At 34.7% G+C, this 20,556-nt stretch overlaps 1 protein-coding gene across 1 annotated transcript; it reads right to left on the bottom strand.

Moving 5' to 3' along the window:
- Positions 1-784: 784 nt before the first annotated feature.
- LOC128990911 (zinc finger-containing ubiquitin peptidase 1-like) lies at positions 785-20,411 on the bottom strand. The gene is made up of 11 exons (XM_054413561.1): positions 20,322-20,411; positions 17,968-18,636; positions 16,745-16,862; positions 10,366-10,481; positions 9,497-9,665; positions 8,669-8,792; positions 7,279-7,459; positions 5,258-5,349; positions 4,327-4,454; positions 3,272-3,495; positions 785-1,338 (listed from the first exon to the last, which is right to left on the bottom strand). The coding sequence occupies exons 2-11, from the start codon at positions 18,628-18,630 to the stop codon at positions 1,294-1,296; spliced, it is 1,860 nt and encodes a 619-aa protein (XP_054269536.1). The 5' UTR covers positions 18,631-18,636; positions 20,322-20,411; the 3' UTR covers positions 785-1,293.
- Between the last annotated feature and the right edge of the window lie 145 nt (positions 20,412-20,556).

Below are 20,556 nucleotides of genomic sequence, written 5' to 3'. Positions count from 1 at the left end.
TATCAATTTAGCAAACAACAGAAACAAGAGGTGACCATGTTTGTTCACCAACATTAAGTGTTTTTATTCGGTAGTTTTCATTACTGCAAGATAAAATAATATTTTATGCCAAGGACTGGACCGAGGGTTTGCAGACCCTTGATCATGTTTTATAAGTTTAACGCTTAGGCAACAATCACAGTTAATAAATATTTTTTGGCCGAGTTGCAAATGCCGATTTTCACTTCACTGTAATTATAGCCACAAATTATAAATTATTTTGAAAAATCTCAAAACCTATGAACTAAACATGGGTAGTACAATTTTTGAATTTTAGTTTCATTGTTGGTCATCAACAACAATAAAGACAATATTGTTGCCACTTATCAATGAATACAAACCTTTTAAGAAGTGAATTGCTTATGGAGAATATTCAAACTGGAATTTTGCCACTCTCTCTTTCTCTCCAAGCCCATTCTTTGTCTTACTCAGTCAGCTGACTTGGCCACACACTCGCTTTAGTCTACATAGCAGCCGCCTTGGGAACTATCAAATATTCCCAGACTGAATTTTTAACAAAGGCATTGTGCTTCTTATGTTTTGTATTCATTGCACTTAATAGCTATGAAACTTTAGAAAGAGGTTTTAGTAAAGTAGATGCTTTGTCTGAATCAGTATCTTATTTCCTCCAAAAGGTCTGAAATGATTGCATATTACCTTCAACCTGCAAAACACTTTTAGTCTTCACATGACCAGACATTCTGAAGCAAATATTACAGTATGGTTAAAAAAATTATCTCTTAGATATACGGTATAATTTATTTTATATTCTAAAAGTATAATGTGTGAAAATCCTTTTTACATGCATAATCAAAAACCAACAAAATTAAAAGTTAATTAATAGTAGCCTAATACCATTTTTAAACTAGATTCTCACAAAATGTTTTGAGATGAACCTAACCCAACATTTTCCTTTGTTTATTCTATAGCTTCTATTTTTCTCTCCTAAAACATTTCCTCGTAATACAGGCAGAATTTTTACAATAAAGGAGGTGGGTTACAAAAAGACGACTTGCGATTCAACTCACAATATAATGAACAAAGGTGCAAAATTGTAATGATTTGATGCAAACGTACTTAAGAGATAATCTCGTCTAATTAAGTGACTAGAAAGTAAGTAAGCCTGCTTGCATAGTAAGCATGTCTAACAAGGGTCAATCCCTGGGCGAGGTCAAGCGGAGAATCTTGGTTTCTGTTCCGTCTTCTAGAGAAGATCCGTGAATCTGAGGTAGCTCTGACGTTCCGCTAGCTCCATCATCGCTCTTGAGGTACTCTCATAGATCTAAGCACTTTACTTTGCTGAAAGAAGAACATCAGTGAGCCACGTTTACATCGGAGTTTGAAACACATGTTTTAAAATTGGTGATGGTCAGATCCGGGTATTGGACTACCGACTAAGTTATAAACAGTTTTTCAAGTTAACATCAGTAATGTTTTCCAAAAGAGGCGGGTAAAGGGGGGGGGGGTGATTAAATACCAAATTTATATTTTTTTATTTAATTTTGTAAACTTAATTTTTAGGTATGTATGATTTTGATGTGTTTAGGGTGTTTTATGAGCATTTTATTTCATTAACTCAACTAAACAAGAAGATAAGGTGATATTGATGTAAATTATCAGCCAGATTCCTAGCTATGGTTAGGCTATGCATTCTTAGCTAAACGCTATGTACCGAAATCTGTTTTTTGCCCATAACTTATTTATTTGCAAACCTACTTCCTTATATTATTATATTATTGGAATCCTCATAAAATTCTGAACAAAGTGGCTTTTTTAAAATATTTTCAGACCTATATATTATAACAATTTATTGAGCGCAAACATACATTTTTTTCATTTATTTTATAATTTTTGAGAAATGTTAACCCCACAAAAATTGTTGAACATTTTTTTTGTAATGTTTTATATGTTTCATTGAAGCCCATAATTTTCCAAACAAAATTATATATAAAACAGTATACTTTACATTGTTTTTAAGTTTCTAAGATACATTTTAATAAAACCCTGCGATTGCGCAATAAATGGGCGAACATTCAGACCAAAACTAGACACTTGGAGGGTTAAAAAAATGTTGGTATGTAAACTTGTAAGCAACTAGTTAAAACGTAACTCAAGAATTATATTAGGCCTAGATGTGGAAAGAATTTACCTACACAAAAAATGCAAGGGACATTAATAAAAAATAATTGTTATTGAGTTTTATTACGCAAGGCTTAAAAAGTTCAAATCAAATAATTCTTTATCCGTTATACACAAAATAACATGTATTGAATAGAGTCAAATATAGGCTTTAAATACATATATACAACTATGACAAAGTGCTTAAAATATATTTTTATATTTACTGTCAACAATATAATCTTTAAAAAGTGAAAAATTTCCAACTGAATATTTAAACATAAATATAACATTATTGCAATCACAATAACATAAGCAGTTGATAACATAAAAACATACAGTAGAACTCCAATTATCCGAACTCCAATTAACCGAATCTCCGATTATCCGAATCGCTTACTTCAACAATTTTAAAAACGTAAAGCAATAGTAATAAGTTTTGCAAAATATCAAAGAATTGTTATTAAACACATTTAGCCAGTGAGTAATTTTGGACTTTGATGGAACACCAAAATTACACACTGGCTAAACTATTAACTTAATAACATGTATAGAACACTTGTTCTAAGAGCATTGTAAACTGTAAAAATGTCCTGATTTAATTTATTATTAATTAAAAGTTCACTTAGTACCGAAAATTAGGATTTATCTTTGAAATTCCCGGAATTCCGGTAAAACTCCGATTATCCGAATATTTGATTATCCGAATGGGGTCTGGTCCCTATTGATTCGGATAATCGGAGTTCTACTGTACATCCATTTCCCGGGCTTAAATAAAAAAAAATAAAAAACAAAGTTGTTTTGGGAGGAAATATAGCAGAAGAAAGCTATTTTGTAATTTGTTTATGTAAGACAGCCAGTCTAGATTTAGTTTAGTTTAGACAAATTTATTTAAATTATTCACAATTTTTGTGAGGATAGCAGGATTAGGCCTACCTGACGTCATAAAATTCTATAAAACATTTTTTTATATTCTAAGACCAGCTAAAAATATATTATAGGAAGGGGGCATCTAGTTCTAACCATAGACAAACAGTTTTTAGTTTACACCATTCAATATACATTTATATGTGCTCATGGATAAGATTATTTGACTTGAGAAGTGTCGACCTACCTGGTACTCTGTGTCGGTGTCCATGATGCCGCACACGGCCACCACCTGGTAGTGACGGGCCTTCATGTTGGCCAGCGAGCGTCGTATGAGCCGCATAGCTGACACCGCAGTGTTGGTGGCTCGCAGCTCGCTCATCTGCTGCGGAGTGTGGCTCGGGTCTAGCACTAGCAGTATCACCGTCTCGTCCCGCAGCACTTCCACACCGATGATGGTCCGACTGTGACCTGTGATCATAATTGGTTATGTATGAGGGGTCAATGGCTTTGAAACTAAAGTTTCCCTGCGTGTTAAAACATATTTTGTTTTGAATTGTAAATAAAGGGGATAAGAGGCTAGCTTTCCTTGGAAGAATTGCAGGTAGGCTATGGAACACACAATATTTTGTCCCCTAGGGTATGTCAAGTGTACAGAGTGTTCACAAATAACATTTGTATGCTACTTCCTTTTATACATGTAATTGTTTGTATAACAAGAAATACCGCACAAAATAAACTGTAAGTGTTTTGAGACTTAAACCAAAAGAGCTTGAAAGGGGAAATTTTTTCGTTGTTAAAATTTAATGACAATATTTTTAACTAAATGAAATGAAAGACAAAATTTGTTAATTTATGAGGCGAAGTTAATCTTTTTTGGAGTGTAAATAAGTTATAATTAGTTAAGTGTAAATAACAATTCTGTCATTGCTATGTGTCTGTTTGGATTAAAATACATAACTTTATTTTTGCATGCAATTTTACTGCATATCCGACTATTCTTAACGATTTGGTAATCCAAACAGGGCTGGATCACAATTGCTTTAGACTCTAGTGTGATTGTGTTTTACTCTGAAAAAGAATGCGAAGCATATCCCAAGTTGACTGGTAAGGAACAATTTTTTTGCAATTTTTAGTTGTCATACTCTTCAAAATTTGAGTATTAACTTTTTGGAAAACTCAGATCAAATTTTAATTATGAATAAAACAATAAAACGTTACAAAGATGTAAATTTTCTCAAGATATTTGATTTGGATGGGTTAAAAATTACCAAATAAAAGGGCGGAATTATTTTTTCTTACCTTGGTGTTGTAAGTAAAGAGGAGGCTTAAAGTCATCATGAGCCTCGAAGTATTGCCGCACCCAGTTGAACAGTTCCGGGTGACTGCCGTTGGCACTTGTAGGTCTATGGAAGTCTACCAACTGGCATCTGGAAACGACAGAATATATTTTGAAAATACAGATTTTAAGACAACAGCCATCAGCCATGACAGCAGCCATCTTGTAATTTATAAACTCTCTCTACACTTGACAAAGTCCCTTAGGGGACGAAATATTGTGTGCAATATATTTTTCTACTTGTTCTATGGCCTACCCACACTTTCAAGGTAAGCTAGCTGCTATCCTCCTTTTTCTACCATTTAAAATCCTGGCCTAGAGCCTTTCCTTAAACAAAACTAACCTTAAAGATTTTAAGACAAGTTTAAACTCATCCTATTAATTTTAGTAATAATGAGACCACTGAACTATTTATGTTGTGTTAATTTCTTTGAGCATTTCATTTCATTTCATTTGAGGATGGAGATTGAGATATTCCTTTCCATATCCAGTGGCAATGATTGAGGGGTTGGTTGCGCACCCCATTTTAAGAGGAAAAGATCAATAAATTATTGTGATCTTTATGCTTAATGTAACTTCATGCAATTGGGTGGTTTTCACCCCTGACGTCTAAAGGTCAATCGCCGCCACTGGCTATGTTTATTCTGAACCTAATCAAATCAAGCTTTTAACAATGATATTCTTAAGTTATCAAAATGCATTACTATGGAAGATCTACATGCCATTCGTACAACAGTGTTAAAAATATATAAACACTAAATATATTTAACTGGTAGTGGTTAGTGAGTAACGTGATCACACATTAGAAATAGTGAAATACACCTACGTGTATACATAGCCTGAATTGAAAATTTAAAAAAATGCATAAATATAATGAAAGGTTGTTTTCATTACCTTATTCTTAAAGATGATAAAACAGTGACAACTTCTGTAGCTCCAATCCACTTACGAGTGTTTGACAATTTGCCTCCGAGCTGGTCGCAGCCCTGTAACAAGCACGTCAGATTTACAATCAGCCACTCGCTGCTCTTCTGTTAGAGGCTAACGTGGGTAAAGTAAATTCTGATTGATGGAAAATGAATGTCACAATTTAAATTGCTAGCCATTAGTAGTTTTCTAGAAAAAATCAAGAAGGCATAAAAGATGATGCAGAAACATAGTATGTCTTAAGTGGATAGAATAAATGTGTTTTTATGTTCGTTTGTATCAATCAATTTATTTATTGAACAAAAATTGATACATGTATGCTACACAATAGGTGCAAAAACCATACAAAGTTTGTCTGCACCATCATGTTAATGAAAATATATACAATATGTATATTTTTTATATAAATTGAAGTTAAATCAGCAATCAACACAGTTCTTTGAATGTCCCAAACATTCCACTGATAATTTAAGTTGACATTCTATAAATTTCTTTGGAATTTAATAATATCACTGTCAACTTGTCAAACCAACAGAATGCAAAAATTTCTAAGTATTTTTTTTTTTTTTTTTGCTAAACTAAAATTAAATTAATTAATAGTTGACAGTATCTTATATATTTTATTATTTGTATTCAAGATGGTTTGCAAAATATTGTGCGGCGAGGAGGCTGTCTAATAACCAACCGTCACTTCAATAGTTTGTCGAATCTCACAAGTGTCGTTTATAGTAGCAGTCGGATGACTGTGGCATGGTGGTTCAATTGGCCAGGGCGCAGTGACAAGTGTATGCACTAAGGTTTTTATATATGCACAGGTTTGATTTATGTACTTGTGCAAACATGTTGGGTTTGTTTATTTGAGGTTTTTGCCGATGCAATCTCAACACCTAGAAGCATCAGTCCACCCAATAAGCTTAATAATGTGTGGCTTAGACATTGGGGGGAGCCAATAAAATTAAATAAACAGTCTCTGGCTTGGGTGAAACTTGATGGCATTAGTGAGCTTAGTAAGGATTGCACAATACATTTGCTTTGCTTCTTTTCACACTACTGTAGTATTTAGAAAGGACAAAGATTTTGATTAAATAAGTACACATATTGTGTTGTGAAATACATATTCCACAACAGACCTTAAGGCCCGCCGCACATTGAAGCGAGGCGAGGTGCAGGCTGGAGCGAAGACTTTTTCGTGTCACCGCACATTGAAGCGAGGCGGGACAGAGGTTTCCTAGCTTTGGTCCTTCAGTCGCGAGTAGGAGGAAGATTTTTCGGACCTTTGTTGATTCTGATTGTTAGTTTAAAATTTAGTTTTACTCTATTCGCTATCCAAAAAAATTAAAACTGTTTTGATAAATGTGATTACCGTACACGAAAAAATTATCAAGCCACGGAGAGTATTTTTTAACTACTGAACTACCAGACCGGTCTTTTAGAGAATATTTTCACGTGTGAACAAACAACAGTTTGACGATTTCCATAAGTTGACTGAAAGTGACATTTGGAAAGGAATGCAATGCTCAGCAACATTCATCTGAATTAAATGCTACATATTTCACTCACAAAACACTAGAAACCCAACGCAGGCGTGAGCAAGGTGCAGGAAAACTGTATTCCAACTACAACGCCGGGGAGGCCTAACAGAGGCTCCAGGCTGCGTGCATCCTCTGCTCAATGTGCGGTGTTCCATTTAAACACGTGTATTACAGAATCAGCCGCGCCTCGCCTCGCTCCAATGTGCGGCGGGCCTAAGTGATAATAACCTAAAAAATAAATTTATAAAGAAATCATTAAGAATTCCCATGTCAGGGGAAAAAGTAAATTATGTTAACTAAATTTAAAATATTTTCACTACTTTATTCTTCTAATACCCGAAAGTAACACCTTATGACTGAGGCATTCAAAAGATAATAGCGTATGATAGTAATCTTTCGGGAGCCAATAACACGACCAGGATAAGGGGCCAGAATATTATCACTCTCTCTCCTAACCTGCAAGTCAAAGCCTTGGTGCCACGCCCACTCAATGTGATGTTGCAATCGGGAAATGGAAGGCATGGCACTGCGTGACGGCATCTCTCCTCTCACAGCGCCCGCCACGGCCCACTGCTTGTACAGCTGCTCATTGTAGCCTGTGTGCTGCAGTAGTGAGGACAACATCATCTGCATGTTCCTACACACAACAAACAATGACAGATGGAAGGCATGGCACTGCGTGACGGCATCTCTCCTCTCACAGCCCCCACCATGGCCCACTGCTTGTACAGCTGCTCATTGTAGCCTGTGTGCTGCAGTAGTGAGGACAACATCATCTGCATGTTCCTACACACAACAAACAATGACAGATGGAAGGCATGGCACTGCGTGACGGCATCTCTCCTCTCACAGCCCCCACCATGGCCCACTGCTTGTACAGCTGCTCATTGTAGCCTGTGTGCTGCAGTAGTGAGGACAACATCATCTGCATGTTCCTACACACAACAAACAATGACAGATGGAAGGCATGGCACTGCGTGACGGCATCTCTCCTCTCACAGCCCCTGCCACGGCCCACTGCTTGTACAGCTGCTCATTGTAGCCTGTGTGCTGCAGTAGTGAGGACAACATCATCTGCATGTTCCTACACACAACAAACAATGACAGATGGAAGGCATGGCACTGCGTGACGGCATCTCTCCTCTCACAGCCCCCACCATGGCCCACTGCTTGTACAGCTGCTCATTGTAGCCTGTGTGCTGCAGTAGTGAGGACAACATCATCTGCATGTTCCTACACACAACAAACAATGACAGATGGAAGGCATGGCACTGCGTGACGGCATCTCTCCTCTCACAGCCCCCACCATGGCCCACTGCTTGTACAGCTGCTCATTGTAGCCTGTGTGCTGCAGTAGTGAGGACAACATCATCTGCATGTTCCTACACACAACAAACAATGACAGATGGAAGGCATGGCACTGCGTGACGGCATCTCTCCTCTCACAGCCCCCACCATGGCCCACTGCTTGTACAGCTGCTCATTGTAGCCTGTGTGCTGCAGTAGTGAGGACAACATCATCTGCATGTTCCTACACACAACAAACAATGACAGATGGAAGGCATGGCACTGTGTGACGGCATCTCTCCTCTCACAGCCCCCACCATGGCCCACTGCTTGTACAGCTGCTCATTGTAGCCTGTGTGCTGCAGTAGTGAGGACAACATCATCTGCATGTTCCTACACACAATACACAATGAGAGATGGAAGGCATCTTGGAACAATTAAAAACAGTTTAAGATCAGATAGAGAAATCATTAACTTTTTTAATGTTTTGATTGTATATTTTATCTTCTCCACTCAGATTAATTTGCTAGTCAGCATATGCCACCTTGTACTAGCCTACCTGTATCCGCAGCCCCAGCCCTTGTCCCCGTAGGTGGAGGCGTAGTGGTCGACCGTGGTACACATGAGAGTGTGGGCAACGTTGGGGCAGCCGCTACTGATAGCGTACACCTGAGGAACTATGTCTGCAACATACAAATAGTATTGAAGCATCATCAAAATTAAATTTCTGTTACAACAGGGTAGTGAGTAGAATGGGTTTACTTCATACAGTAGTCAGTATTAATTTATTGCTTAACTGCTGCCTTGTATTAGAGGAGGCTATGATGATGCCTATTATGTTAGGTGTTTAGCGATAGAGAAGAAACACTTGATGATACACCTAAATGGTGTCTAGCACTGGTCGCTGGTGTCTAGGGCAAAGTCCAACACCAACCCCTTCGTCATGAACTACAGCGCTCACAGAGGAGGAAGACCTTGTGCCCTGTGTAATAGGAATTTCCACACAGTGCTCACCGTTTGGGCTCCAGCTTGCTTGTCACAAGTATATTATCAATTATCAATTTCAGGCACACCAAAACTGAAAGCGCAATGTCGTCCCATAAGCACGTTTACTCTGTACCTTACTTCTATGTAGTTAAAACAGAGCAAACTCATTAGTTTTTGACTGTTATTAGATCAGTGACAAGTAAAGGATTTGAAACTTATCTTAAGAGAGTGAGATTATAAAAACACTTACATTGATGATGTGTTCTTAGAATATTAATGACTTTATTTCACTGTCAAATTAAAAATGTTGATTTTACAGCCACGATGAGGCAAGCATACTCTTAACAACTCTAACTCTTACTCTCAACTCAAATCTAACATTTGATAGTGATATATGTACCTTTAGAGCAAGAGCTGCTATCATCAACACCGCTACTCTCAGCCATCCGTAACTCTATTTGTCTCTCGTAGTAGTCGGCCACTGAGAGTTCCCCCGAGTACACAGCTCGCTGCATGTTGGTGAGGCTCTGCTCCCGGAAGTTTCCTTCGTTATCCATCCCATACTGCGCCTAGAAACACAAAATTTTTGGCTGGAGTTGAAAAAAAAAACTACGAGTGATAACAAGACGGAATATCAAAACAACCAGATTAAACTGTTAAAAGGGTTAAAAAATTGTTTTTTTTTCATTATTCAAATTGTTTTCTAGGAGGTAATTTTGCAAATATTGCCTTCTGAATTTTCAAATTTTTCGACTGATGACAGCTTAATATTTTTTGCTTGTAACTGCAATATATAGGCCTAACATTTGAAAATAATTATTATTGGTGAGTCGGTGGCTCAGTTGGTAGCACCACAGACTTAGGGCCCAAGCCAGCGTTGTCCTGGTTCGGATCCTTCTATTTGCCACTACTTTTTTATCAGTACAGTTAACCCTTGTACTGTACCAGCTACCTCAAAAAAAAAAAAAAAAAAAAAAAAACAATCCAAGGAATTGTTCAAGGGCCTCAAAGATTAGGGAAACAAAGATTTTTAAAGGTGATCACACAATTATAAAACTTATTCTTATAGGCCATAGTTTAAATTTAAATAAAGCTAGATTTATAAACACCAATCCAATAAATAAATTAAATGACATAATCACAGTGGATGAGGTTATAAGAACTCCAATACTTATGCTTCATTTGAATAAAATTACTGGTACAAAAATAAACAATTAAAACAAAATTATATTTTGCGAGACAACGACACACTTTAAAGCAAACACTCACCCTAAGTAGCTCAAACTCATGTTGTTCTCTCAACCTCCTGATCTCTTTGTCTCTTTTCTCCATCTCCCTGGCGAGCATTCGATCACACGAGACGTCTGGGCTGAGCGGCGACATGACTGAAACATAACATGGCTTTTGTAACACTACATTATAGTGTAGCCAAAAATACATTTCCATAAACTGATACTACAGGGAATATAGGTTAGATTATTCTCATTAAAAGTTTGGAATTGCAACACAGATTCTCGTTTATAAAAGATTATGTAACCAAACAAGGTTCCATATAGTTCAACACGACAATCATTATGAGCTAATGCAGTTGATACACCAAGCCCTATAGTGGATTCATTGCAAAGCCTTGTTTATTATATTGCTCTGAAATTTATAGTTAACCACTTCAAATGCTTTGACTTGCTTTGATCACCACTTCAATACACAACTCTAAACTCTTTTGACAAATTTTATCATTCTAAAACACTATCATCTAGATTGAGCTACAATGAGGAGTTTCAGACAAGTAATGATTAATGAATCAATTACTCATGACTGAATCCAAGTTTGGTTTTCCTTTTATTTAATTGTATAGTTTTAACATATTTTATCTTGGAAAATTTTTGTGTTCATTGAGCAGTGCCCTAAATTATAAACATCAAGAAATACGGTAAATGATTTTAAGTTGTTTGTTAATGTAGTTTTATTTTTCAAAAGAGGAGGTTATAAGTCTGTGTGTTTGTTTCAGATGAATATAAAAATTACTGATTTGACTAGGCTGAAATTTTACACAAAGGTACACCAAAAACCTGGGACAAATATGGGGCTATCCTGTGTTTATATCTCCTAAGGCTTGCCCTTTGAATGTCAAAAGTATCGCCTTGGACATACTTTGGAAATTATGTCCAAACGTGAAGTTCTTTGGAAGTCGCTGTAGTAACAATCAGAAAACCACAATATTTACACGATTTACTAATTTACTTGATTAAGGTATGGTAATTTAAGTAATGATTAAAATAATTTACATTTACTTCGATTTTATTATATTTGTTTTATTCTTCTGCATACCGGTAGCTGATTTCATTAACTAGAATGTCATAAAACTAACTTATACATTTGATTTTTGTTTTATTATCCATGGCTAGTCTGTTAAAGAATCACAATATTCTTTTGTGTGTCTTCTCTCTGTTACAAATGTTGGGTAATACTAACATTGACTTTGGAGTCTGAAGTAGACTTCCATATTGTAACCACCACTGTGGCCATAAAAAACAGGACAAAGAACATGAACCACTTATGGAGTGTTTACAGCCTCAAATTATATTTTACTCTTATTTTTGGTAATGTAAGGAAAACATAATCATCACTCTTCAGAGATGCCACAACAGATTCCTCCAGAAAAAATGTATTAATATATAAATGTATGTGTTATGGCAGTTTCAAGAGTAACTGTATCTCCCGCACTTCTTTCTAGGAACCGATTCAACATCGTTTCAGTCCCCACTCTCCCTTGTGCTACCACTATTAATCAGTTGAAGCCTGAAGACTTACGTAGCAAGGAGCCCGCTCCCATGTGTAGCAGTGGATCCACAGGACCAAAAAAATAATCGTGGGTTGAGAAATCCCGTTTTAATCCCGCATGATTTGTTTGTTCAATCCCGAGTGTTATATTTGATGTATCATGTTAAATAGTAGTTTGAACAATCAATATATATAATTCCGTAAGTCAAATTTTTGTAAAGAAATTGTGAGTGACTGGATGGCCGTAGAAGGATGGGAGGGGTCTTATTTTAAAGGTCTTGACGTGAATTTTGAGGGAAAACTATTCATTTTTCTTAATTATGCGCCAAAAGGGTGAAACAGAATAAAATAATTTACATTTAAATAGCATGGGAATCTAATTTTATGTATTTTTATTTAGTGTAAACACAGCTGTGAATGCTGTGATTATATAAATTGAAAAAAAGTTATAACTACACCTGTGCATATGTTATTATTTTGTTATTGTAAAATTGTTTGTGAAGCAGTAAACAACACAAAGTGAAAATTAGATCAAATCTTTTGAACTGTAAACAATTTGATACTTTTAAGCTTAATACTTTACAATGGATTGTTTTTTTGCACAGTAATGTATAATGTCGAAAAACTACCACGCAGAGTTATTGTTCCTCGAAATGAAAACAACAGGCACCAGATTTGGCACAATATTAACCCTCCGAGTGTCATGCGTCGCTGCAGCGACGCGTAACGCACTTTGTATAGTGTCGTGCGTCGCTACAGCGACTCGCGAACACTGTTTACGGCGAAGGCTCTATGACTAACTGAATCGGACTGTACTGGATTGAGTTAGGTATCGTTCTTTCTTTCCGTAATATTCTAAGCTTTCTCCAGAGGTCTGTCTCTAAGCACTATTCATTTTAGTTCCGAAAATATTGTAGCAGACAGCTGACTGAGCTGACGTGCGTGTATTTGTAAACAGCTAGGTTACCCTCGGACCGATGACTGATGTGTTTTATTACATTTATCATTGTTTTAGTGTTAAAAATCAAAAGTAGTGATATACGTGGTGCATTATAAGAAGATTTAAGTGGTTTTGAAGTGCTGGTTGATGATCCTGAAGAAGTAGGTAGTGATATTGATGTAAATTATCAGCCAGATTCCTAGCTATGGTTGGGCTATGCATTCTTAGCTAAACGCTATGTACTGAAATCTGTTTTTTGCCCATAACTTATTTATTTGCAAATCTACTTCCTTATATTATTATATATTTGTAATCCTCATAAAATTTAGAACAAAGTGGCTATTTTCAAATATTTATAGGCCTATAATTTATACAATTTCATTGAGCGCAAACTTATTTTTTTTTTTTAATTTTCGAAATTATACATTTTTTTTACCTAAAAAAATTTTTTTTAAAAAATCTTCCTTATGTTTTATATATAATATTGAAGCCCAAGATTTTCCAAACAAAATGGTATATAGAACAGTATAATTAACATTGTTTTTAAGCTTCTCAGATCAGTTTTAATAAAATCTTGCAAATGAGCAAAAAATAGGCTGACATTAAGGCCAAAACACGTGACACTCGGAGGGTTAATGGAAGAAGAATAAATGAGCATCGGATGAACATGAATTTATTCCTGTGTATAGATTACCACTTTTAAATGAGAGTGCATTACACAGGGTAGGACCAAAGAACGATTTGATTTGGTAAAATTTTGGCACAAGGACAAACCTTCACAAAAGTGGGCATTTATTTAAAAAAAACCAGTGTTTACCCATGGTCAACTATATGTTGCTTTTAGAAAAGTAAAGAGGCCAGATTATGTTAAAATAGTACTAGAATCATATAAAGACCAAGTAATCGACCGAAATGGATACTGTACTACAAAAAACAAATTGTTTCAGAGAGATTTTGTCGTAGAATTAGCAGTTTACAATTTCGATGATGACATTATCTCTATGTGTTTTTCTAAGATAATTTGTCTATATTTAAAGAAATCTATATAGATTTAATTAATAGTCTTAAAGATTGTTTATTGGAAAATGTTCCATAGTTGTAAATTATGATTAGAAAGTTTATATTATAAACACACCGCATGTGCTTTGGAATTTTTATTTTAAATAGAGCAGACATCAAAATGCATTATGCAGGTATGTAATAACTATTATACATATCATAATTTACAAAAATGTTAAATGATAATTCAAGGTAGGGTAATCCATGAGACTAATAATTTGTACAAAATAATTACCATAATATAGGGGCTATTGCCTCTATACAAGCCACTAGTGTTATTAAATTTTGCTACAGTAGTTTAATCAATTGGAGTTAGTTTTTCTCTAAAATTCAGTAGAGAAAATAAAAATAGACGTCATAGCCAATAATCCCGTTTTATCCTGCATCCCGTTTTAATCCCACTCATGGTCTAAAAATCCCATTTTCAGGATAATAATCCCGTGTATGTAAACACTGGGGTATAGCTCAATGCTACTAGCTTTCCAGAGTGCAGCTATGTGTGTCGAATATGGTGTATTTGCTATATATTTTATAAATACGTCAAGTAAAGTTTTATTGATTTAATGAACACTTTTATTGATTAGGCCTATACATGGTTTTTATATCTTTGTATTGAACTTATTGTTATGTTTTTATGTTTTAGTAGGATACAGATTTGTTAAGTAATACCATCTGACTAAAAATCACAAGAACCAAACATAAAGTAATTCATTCTAATCTAATATATAGTGACATGCAAAGAACTTTCATGAACATATGATAAAGCGAGTTAGCAAAAATAATTTCAGATATTTCTAGTCAATTTGCAGACTTCATGAAAAATGACATAACAAATTACCTTCAACATTTACACTATTTAACATAATAACAAGATTAGGGTTGGATATGATAAACACATTAATTACAACAATTTAAAACAAATGTATAGGTAGGGCTTAATACGAAAGTTGTGAATTGTGTTAATGTCATATAATTGCATAGTAAAGTAATCAACTAATTGTAAACTATAAACATGAATAAAAATACTCCCTTAGTAGATTTCCCATCCTTATGGAACAGCTGAAGCCAATTTAACACGTTCACTACAGATCGCCCCATATATGCAACGCTGCGGTCATTGCAACGGACCGAGGTCAATATTTTTATAATATTAATTATTAAATTACACATAGACCGGGTATCACTATAACAGCACACGCAGACCACCAGTAAGGTAAAAAACAGCATATGACGTCACTAATCATCATATACACAGACCAAGTGAGACCACTGCAGAGAATTGAGGGCCTTCAAATAGACTGTTACGAAGATATAAGTGTTTTAATAACATTGGGACACCGATGCAAATATGCAAATATTTTAATGTGACCAGCTGTCGCATATGTGCGTCGCTGGTCCATACGAATGAAAGATTTAGAACTACTGTGGTAGCAAAAGTGTTAATCAATTAATTGTATTGAGTTTAAAAATCATCTTTACAAATTTTACAACCGTAGGTATATAAACAAATGACTAAAGCAATTATAATTTTTAAATATTATAATAATTGGTAGGTCTACTGTAATTAAAATATAGATCCCAAACTTTTCATAAAATCATTATGTACAAGAGCAGGTTAGCTATGAGTTGATTATATAATGTATAATATAAAGTATAAGTTTTTATTTCCTGTTTGTTTTTTCACATTTGTTTCACTTTTCTTCCAAAAAACAATGGAGTTAATTTAAGACATATATTTTTCATCCATCACTTTATGACTGTTTTTTAGGGGTTTTATAAACTCAGAATAAATTAAAATATGAGTGTTTGATGAAATGCCATTGTAGCTAGCTTTGCCATACTATTGGTTTCATTGTCAGGAATATTATTTAACTCTTGGATACTTCAAACAGTTTTCAAGAGTCAAGTGATGTTTTTAATAATTAACTAAACTTTCTTCTAAATAAATAAATCCTCAATCAGGTAGGTGGAAAATGTCATAAATGAATCAAAAGTTATGTGATACAAAGACAGTAAGGAAATGTAACCTTTTATTCTAGACTATCATGTTTTGGAAAAAAATAGTTGAAAAACTCAGTAAAACGCAAAATTCAACCATAGCTGGAATTATTTTGAGAGTCAAATGTTACCTGGTACCTTTAAGGTACCTACGTTCCAAATCTCAGATCAGGATTGTACAACTGGAGTTTTAAACAGGACTAAAGAAAACTGTCTAAAGAATTAAACAAAATAATCCTAAAAATTAGGTACGGTAACGAATTCTCTTTTTCTTATTTTTGTCCTAGACATGAGCTTCAGATTGTTTTTCACATTACTTCAGGCTAGACCTAGGGGTTGCGGCATTATCACTTAGATAAAATCCATTGGTAATCTGGTGGGATTTGAACCCGGGATCTCAGGGACCAAAGTTCCGCACTCTACCTCTAGACCATCTCGCTCCCTAAGTATTGATATCACACGTAATCTGCAGCTTATTTAAAAATATATATTTAATTATATATAAAGCCCAATAATGACGTTGGACACAAGCGTATGATTTTCTCTAATTCCAGGAACTGTAATATGTAGAAATGTAATCAATAGTGGTCATAATTTTTGTTTAAATTTAACAAAATTTACCTATATTATCGTCGTTGAAGAAATAACTAGTGTAATTAAGCTTTAGTAAAATTATTGCTAGAGTTGCTTTCAAGATACAGTACATGGACATAATGTATAACCAATGCTTTAAGCTGAAATAAAAATATAATAAGTGCATTTTAATTTGGAAGCAAGCTTTCAAAATTGCCTTGTAAAGTAAAGAATGGACAGTGCAATGCCATCTACAAGAAAATTGAACATTGTAGCATGAACATTTGTCTTTAATACCTTTTTGGTTAAAGTGGTCTTCAATGTGAGCGCCTAAGTCTTCTGTCGATTTGAAATTCATCATACAACAAATTGGGCACATTTCAGTAGCTTTTTCAACAGAAATGTCTGAGCTCACCTGCAAATGTCATCTTAATAGGCGAAACTTCCTTAACACTAAAAAGGCAACAAATCAAAAAAAGAAAAAATTTGAAACTTTCTGTGAAATGAAAGTTGGGAAAGTTTAAACAAAAAGTGGAGGAAAATGAATAAGATTTAAGGCATTGACACACAATTATAAGGTTCAAAACAACACCGTCACAGAACCAAAGCAATATTCACAAACGGACAACGACAACCATGCAATTAGATTATGGCGAGATAAAGTTAAAAATCATGCATGATTATGAAAAATTTGTAGCCTATCTGCTACAAAAACAAATAACGGGACACTTGGCTGAATTTTCTACTTAGAGTATTTTCATCCAAAATGTCGGCAGTGAATTTAAAATGTATAATGAAGTACTTACTACCACATGAAACTAATTTTAGAAAAATAATTAATTTACTAACACGTTACTGTATTCTACAAAGGATTTACTTGAATACACATACGAAGTGGTAAGAATACACTATAGATCTACTTAGAGCATTTCCCTTGTTTTAAAACATAAAGTAGGGTATATTTTACTAGGCTACAGGCCTATTGGCTTTGAATAGGGTGTAAGTTAAATAGAACCCCACTAATCTGACCTTCCATTATAACCTTGATTATAATAAGGGATCTTTCATTACAAAACTTGGTATTTAAGCTCTTTTATCTTTTAAAAAATCTGATTCATTAAATTATTAAATAAGCTAATGCTTTATCCCATTAAGAAGTTATGTTATCTTGAGATTTAATCACGGCAAAAATATAGTATCGTAGCCTATTGCAGCTAGCAAACTTACAAACCTAGTTAACTAAGAGAGTTCTGTTCATGATTTGAGTTGTTGATCAATTTTAAAGATTTTTACCTAGGGCCTACTGTAACTTTGAACAACTTTTTACTGGCCTAATTTTGTACAGTTTGGCTTAAATGTGTAGTCTACACTCAAAATTAAAATATATCTCTTGCAAACAGGAGATAGTGAGGTTCTATTATTTTTGTTAAAAAAGCTTTTCTTCTACAACAATTTAAAAGTTTATCAACTTTTACATATGCCATTTATTTGTCTCGTAATACTTGAATAGGCTATCTTACCTTCCCAGGACTAAGGATGTCTTTATGTTCAATATTGACATGAAGTTCAAGATCGGAAGCATTAAAGAAGTTCTGTGCACAAAGCGGACAACTGAAAGAGCCTGATGGCGTATCGACTGGAAATGAGGGACTAGTGAGATCAAAGTGTTGCCTATTGATATGCTCTTCTAACTGTGATGTGTTTTCATTGCTATAACTACACATGGGGCACTTCTGAAGCCCCGGTGTCATTAGAGAAGCAGACGAACTGCTGGAGAGGTTCAGTGCTAGTTGAGACCTCCTCGGCGACCATCCTGAGGCACCTTCTTTTTCCAAAGACTTCAAATCACAATACGAGTTATTATTGTTGTTGATATTGTTCGGCAGCCCGTTGTGAGGTTTCATGCTGGCGCTCCAGTTAGACATTTCCTCGTGTCTCTCCGAGTCATCATCGTCATCGATAAAAGTAAGAAGTTCCTGTTCCGGAGTTAGGTAATCCAGATGGGCAGTGTTTACATGTGTCAACATCTCATCAGCTGTCACATCTTCAAGGTCACAGAAAGGACATGACGCTGCACCTTTCAAGTGACACATGACGATGTGCACTCTCATCTCCTCATCACTCAAACCGTCAGCTCCGCATATCTCACAGGAATAATTCAACTCTGGCATTTTTGCAGCCATTACAATCTGCAACGCCATAAGTATTATGCAATTTTAACTGAAAACCACATTTTGTAAATGGATTTAATACAATTAGGATTTACAACTTACATAATACAGAACTGTTGAAAATACAGTGCCTCACTTTTCCATATAGAATGACATAAAACAAGTTAAACAGCTATGCCTATTCCTTCACGGTTCACTGAGATTCTATTAAAGTATGAATTGATAACAGTCTAATCGTATAATGGGTCAAAACAATACTTAACCATGATAAAAAGTCTATAGTCTTAAAACCAGTTAAAAGATGCACTAACTTATTAAATTGACGTTTGGATTGTCAATAGGTACTGTACTATCAAAATAAAAAATCATTAAGTACAAAAGTTAATTTTTCCTACCATTTGCGGGCTAGACTATATTAAAAGAAAAGTTAACTAGAATACAATGCAGAAAAAAATTAAACGGGTACACTTCCATATCTGTTGGCACAAACAACCGGATGAGTAAGTAATATTGATTATTCGATTGTTTAATTTGATATATCGTTTGGTTAGTTAGGTTAGGTTTACCTTAACTAACCAAACGATATAACTTATCGATCGATATTTTCATTCGGTTGTGCCAACAGATATGGAAGTGTACCCAACTTAACATCTTTGCTATTATCGTTAAAGATCAAATAGGCCCTAGCTAAAAAATTATAATTGATCCATACTAGACTATCAATATAATTGTATTAAAATATTGAAAATAAAATCTGTTAGGATATTTTATAACCTTTAGGCCTATCAAATAAAAATGTCATCCGATAATATAGCCTATTGCAGGTTTTCTGCGGAACTGTAGGCCTACACGAGATAATATCTTGATAATACGCTTAAAAAAAGACTTGAAATTTGAATCATTAAAAAGTTAGTTGTAGTAAGACTTAACTGGGGTACACTTCCATATCTGTTGGCACAAACAACCGAATAAAAATATCGATCAATATATCGTTTGGTTAGTTAGGTAAGGTTAACCTAACCTAATGATCCTATCGAATTAAACAATCGAATAATCAATATTACTCATTCGGTAGTTTGTGCCAATAGACATGGAAGTGTACCCCTTAACTTAACTGACCTACATTTCCTTTATTACTGGTATAACTCTACATAGCCTAACATAATCTAGGGCATTGCCTGATTAATGTTTTCCTGGTAGGCTATGTAGCACTTGTTTAGGAGATTAAAAAAAACAGTTTCACCACATCAATATTAATTGTTGCACGTTTGAGATTTATTAATGCCACTCTGGGGCCCATTTCATAATAAAGTACAAACTAATATTATTAGTAAATCAGCTGATCGCCCAATGCAAATCTAATGGAAATTACAAGTTACAAGTTGTAACTTGTAACTTGTAGTTTATTATGAAATGGGCCCCTGGTTGTGCATCTTCATAACTTAGGCTACCTACTCCTTATCCTTATGGGCATGCAATTTCCATTCAACATTCCTTGAAGAACAGATTACGTAAAATTATAGGAGTTGCTAATATACTTATAGCGAAAAAAATATTATGCCCTTAAATTGTTTGAAATTATTGGAGTTTTTACAAACCCTAAATGGCTAAGAAAATCGTAACCTAAAATGGATCTAATAGTGCCATAAACCCTTATTTACGAACGTATTAATGGTTATGGAATAGTTGAATAAGTGTCTTACCGAAATGTCATGAATAAAATAAAACTAGCAGTTCTATAACGAACAGTTTTCGGATATCAAATAAAATTTGGAAGGAATCCAGTTTAAGACCAATTTTACTGACAGATCCTAACGAGGAAACGAGAACGAGATCAAACAGATGGATGCAATTGCAGACGACAGTGTGAAAATTTGACCATAGAGTAAAACTTTGAACTTAAAATACAAACTAAACACATTGGCAAGCTAGATATTA

The sequence above is a fragment of the Macrosteles quadrilineatus genome, unplaced genomic scaffold (genome assembly GCF_028750875.1).
Source record: "Macrosteles quadrilineatus isolate MER2022 unplaced genomic scaffold, UCM_ALF_1.0 Scaffold_3__2_contigs__length_128488019, whole genome shotgun sequence".
Lineage (NCBI taxonomy): Eukaryota > Metazoa > Arthropoda > Insecta > Hemiptera > Cicadellidae > Macrosteles > Macrosteles quadrilineatus.
Note: the sequence above shows the minus strand (reverse complement) of the source record. Positions and strands in the feature narration are given on the sequence as shown.

What these genes read in the sequence shown, in the direction of transcription:
- LOC128990911 (XM_054413561.1), bottom strand. Translation starts at nt 18,630, where the DNA reads ATGGCTGCAAAAATGCCAGAGTTGAATTATTCCTGTGAGATATGCGGA. An exon ending in TTATCATCTTTAAGAATAAG is followed by an intron (nt 4,455 to 5,257) that starts GTAATGAAAACA and finishes TGTCGTTTCCAG; the next exon opens with ATGCCAGTTGGTAGACTTCC. An exon ending in TCTTTACTTACAACACCAAG is followed by an intron (nt 3,496 to 4,326) that starts GTAAGAAAAAAT and finishes TTATGATCACAG; the next exon opens with GTCACAGTCGGACCATCATC.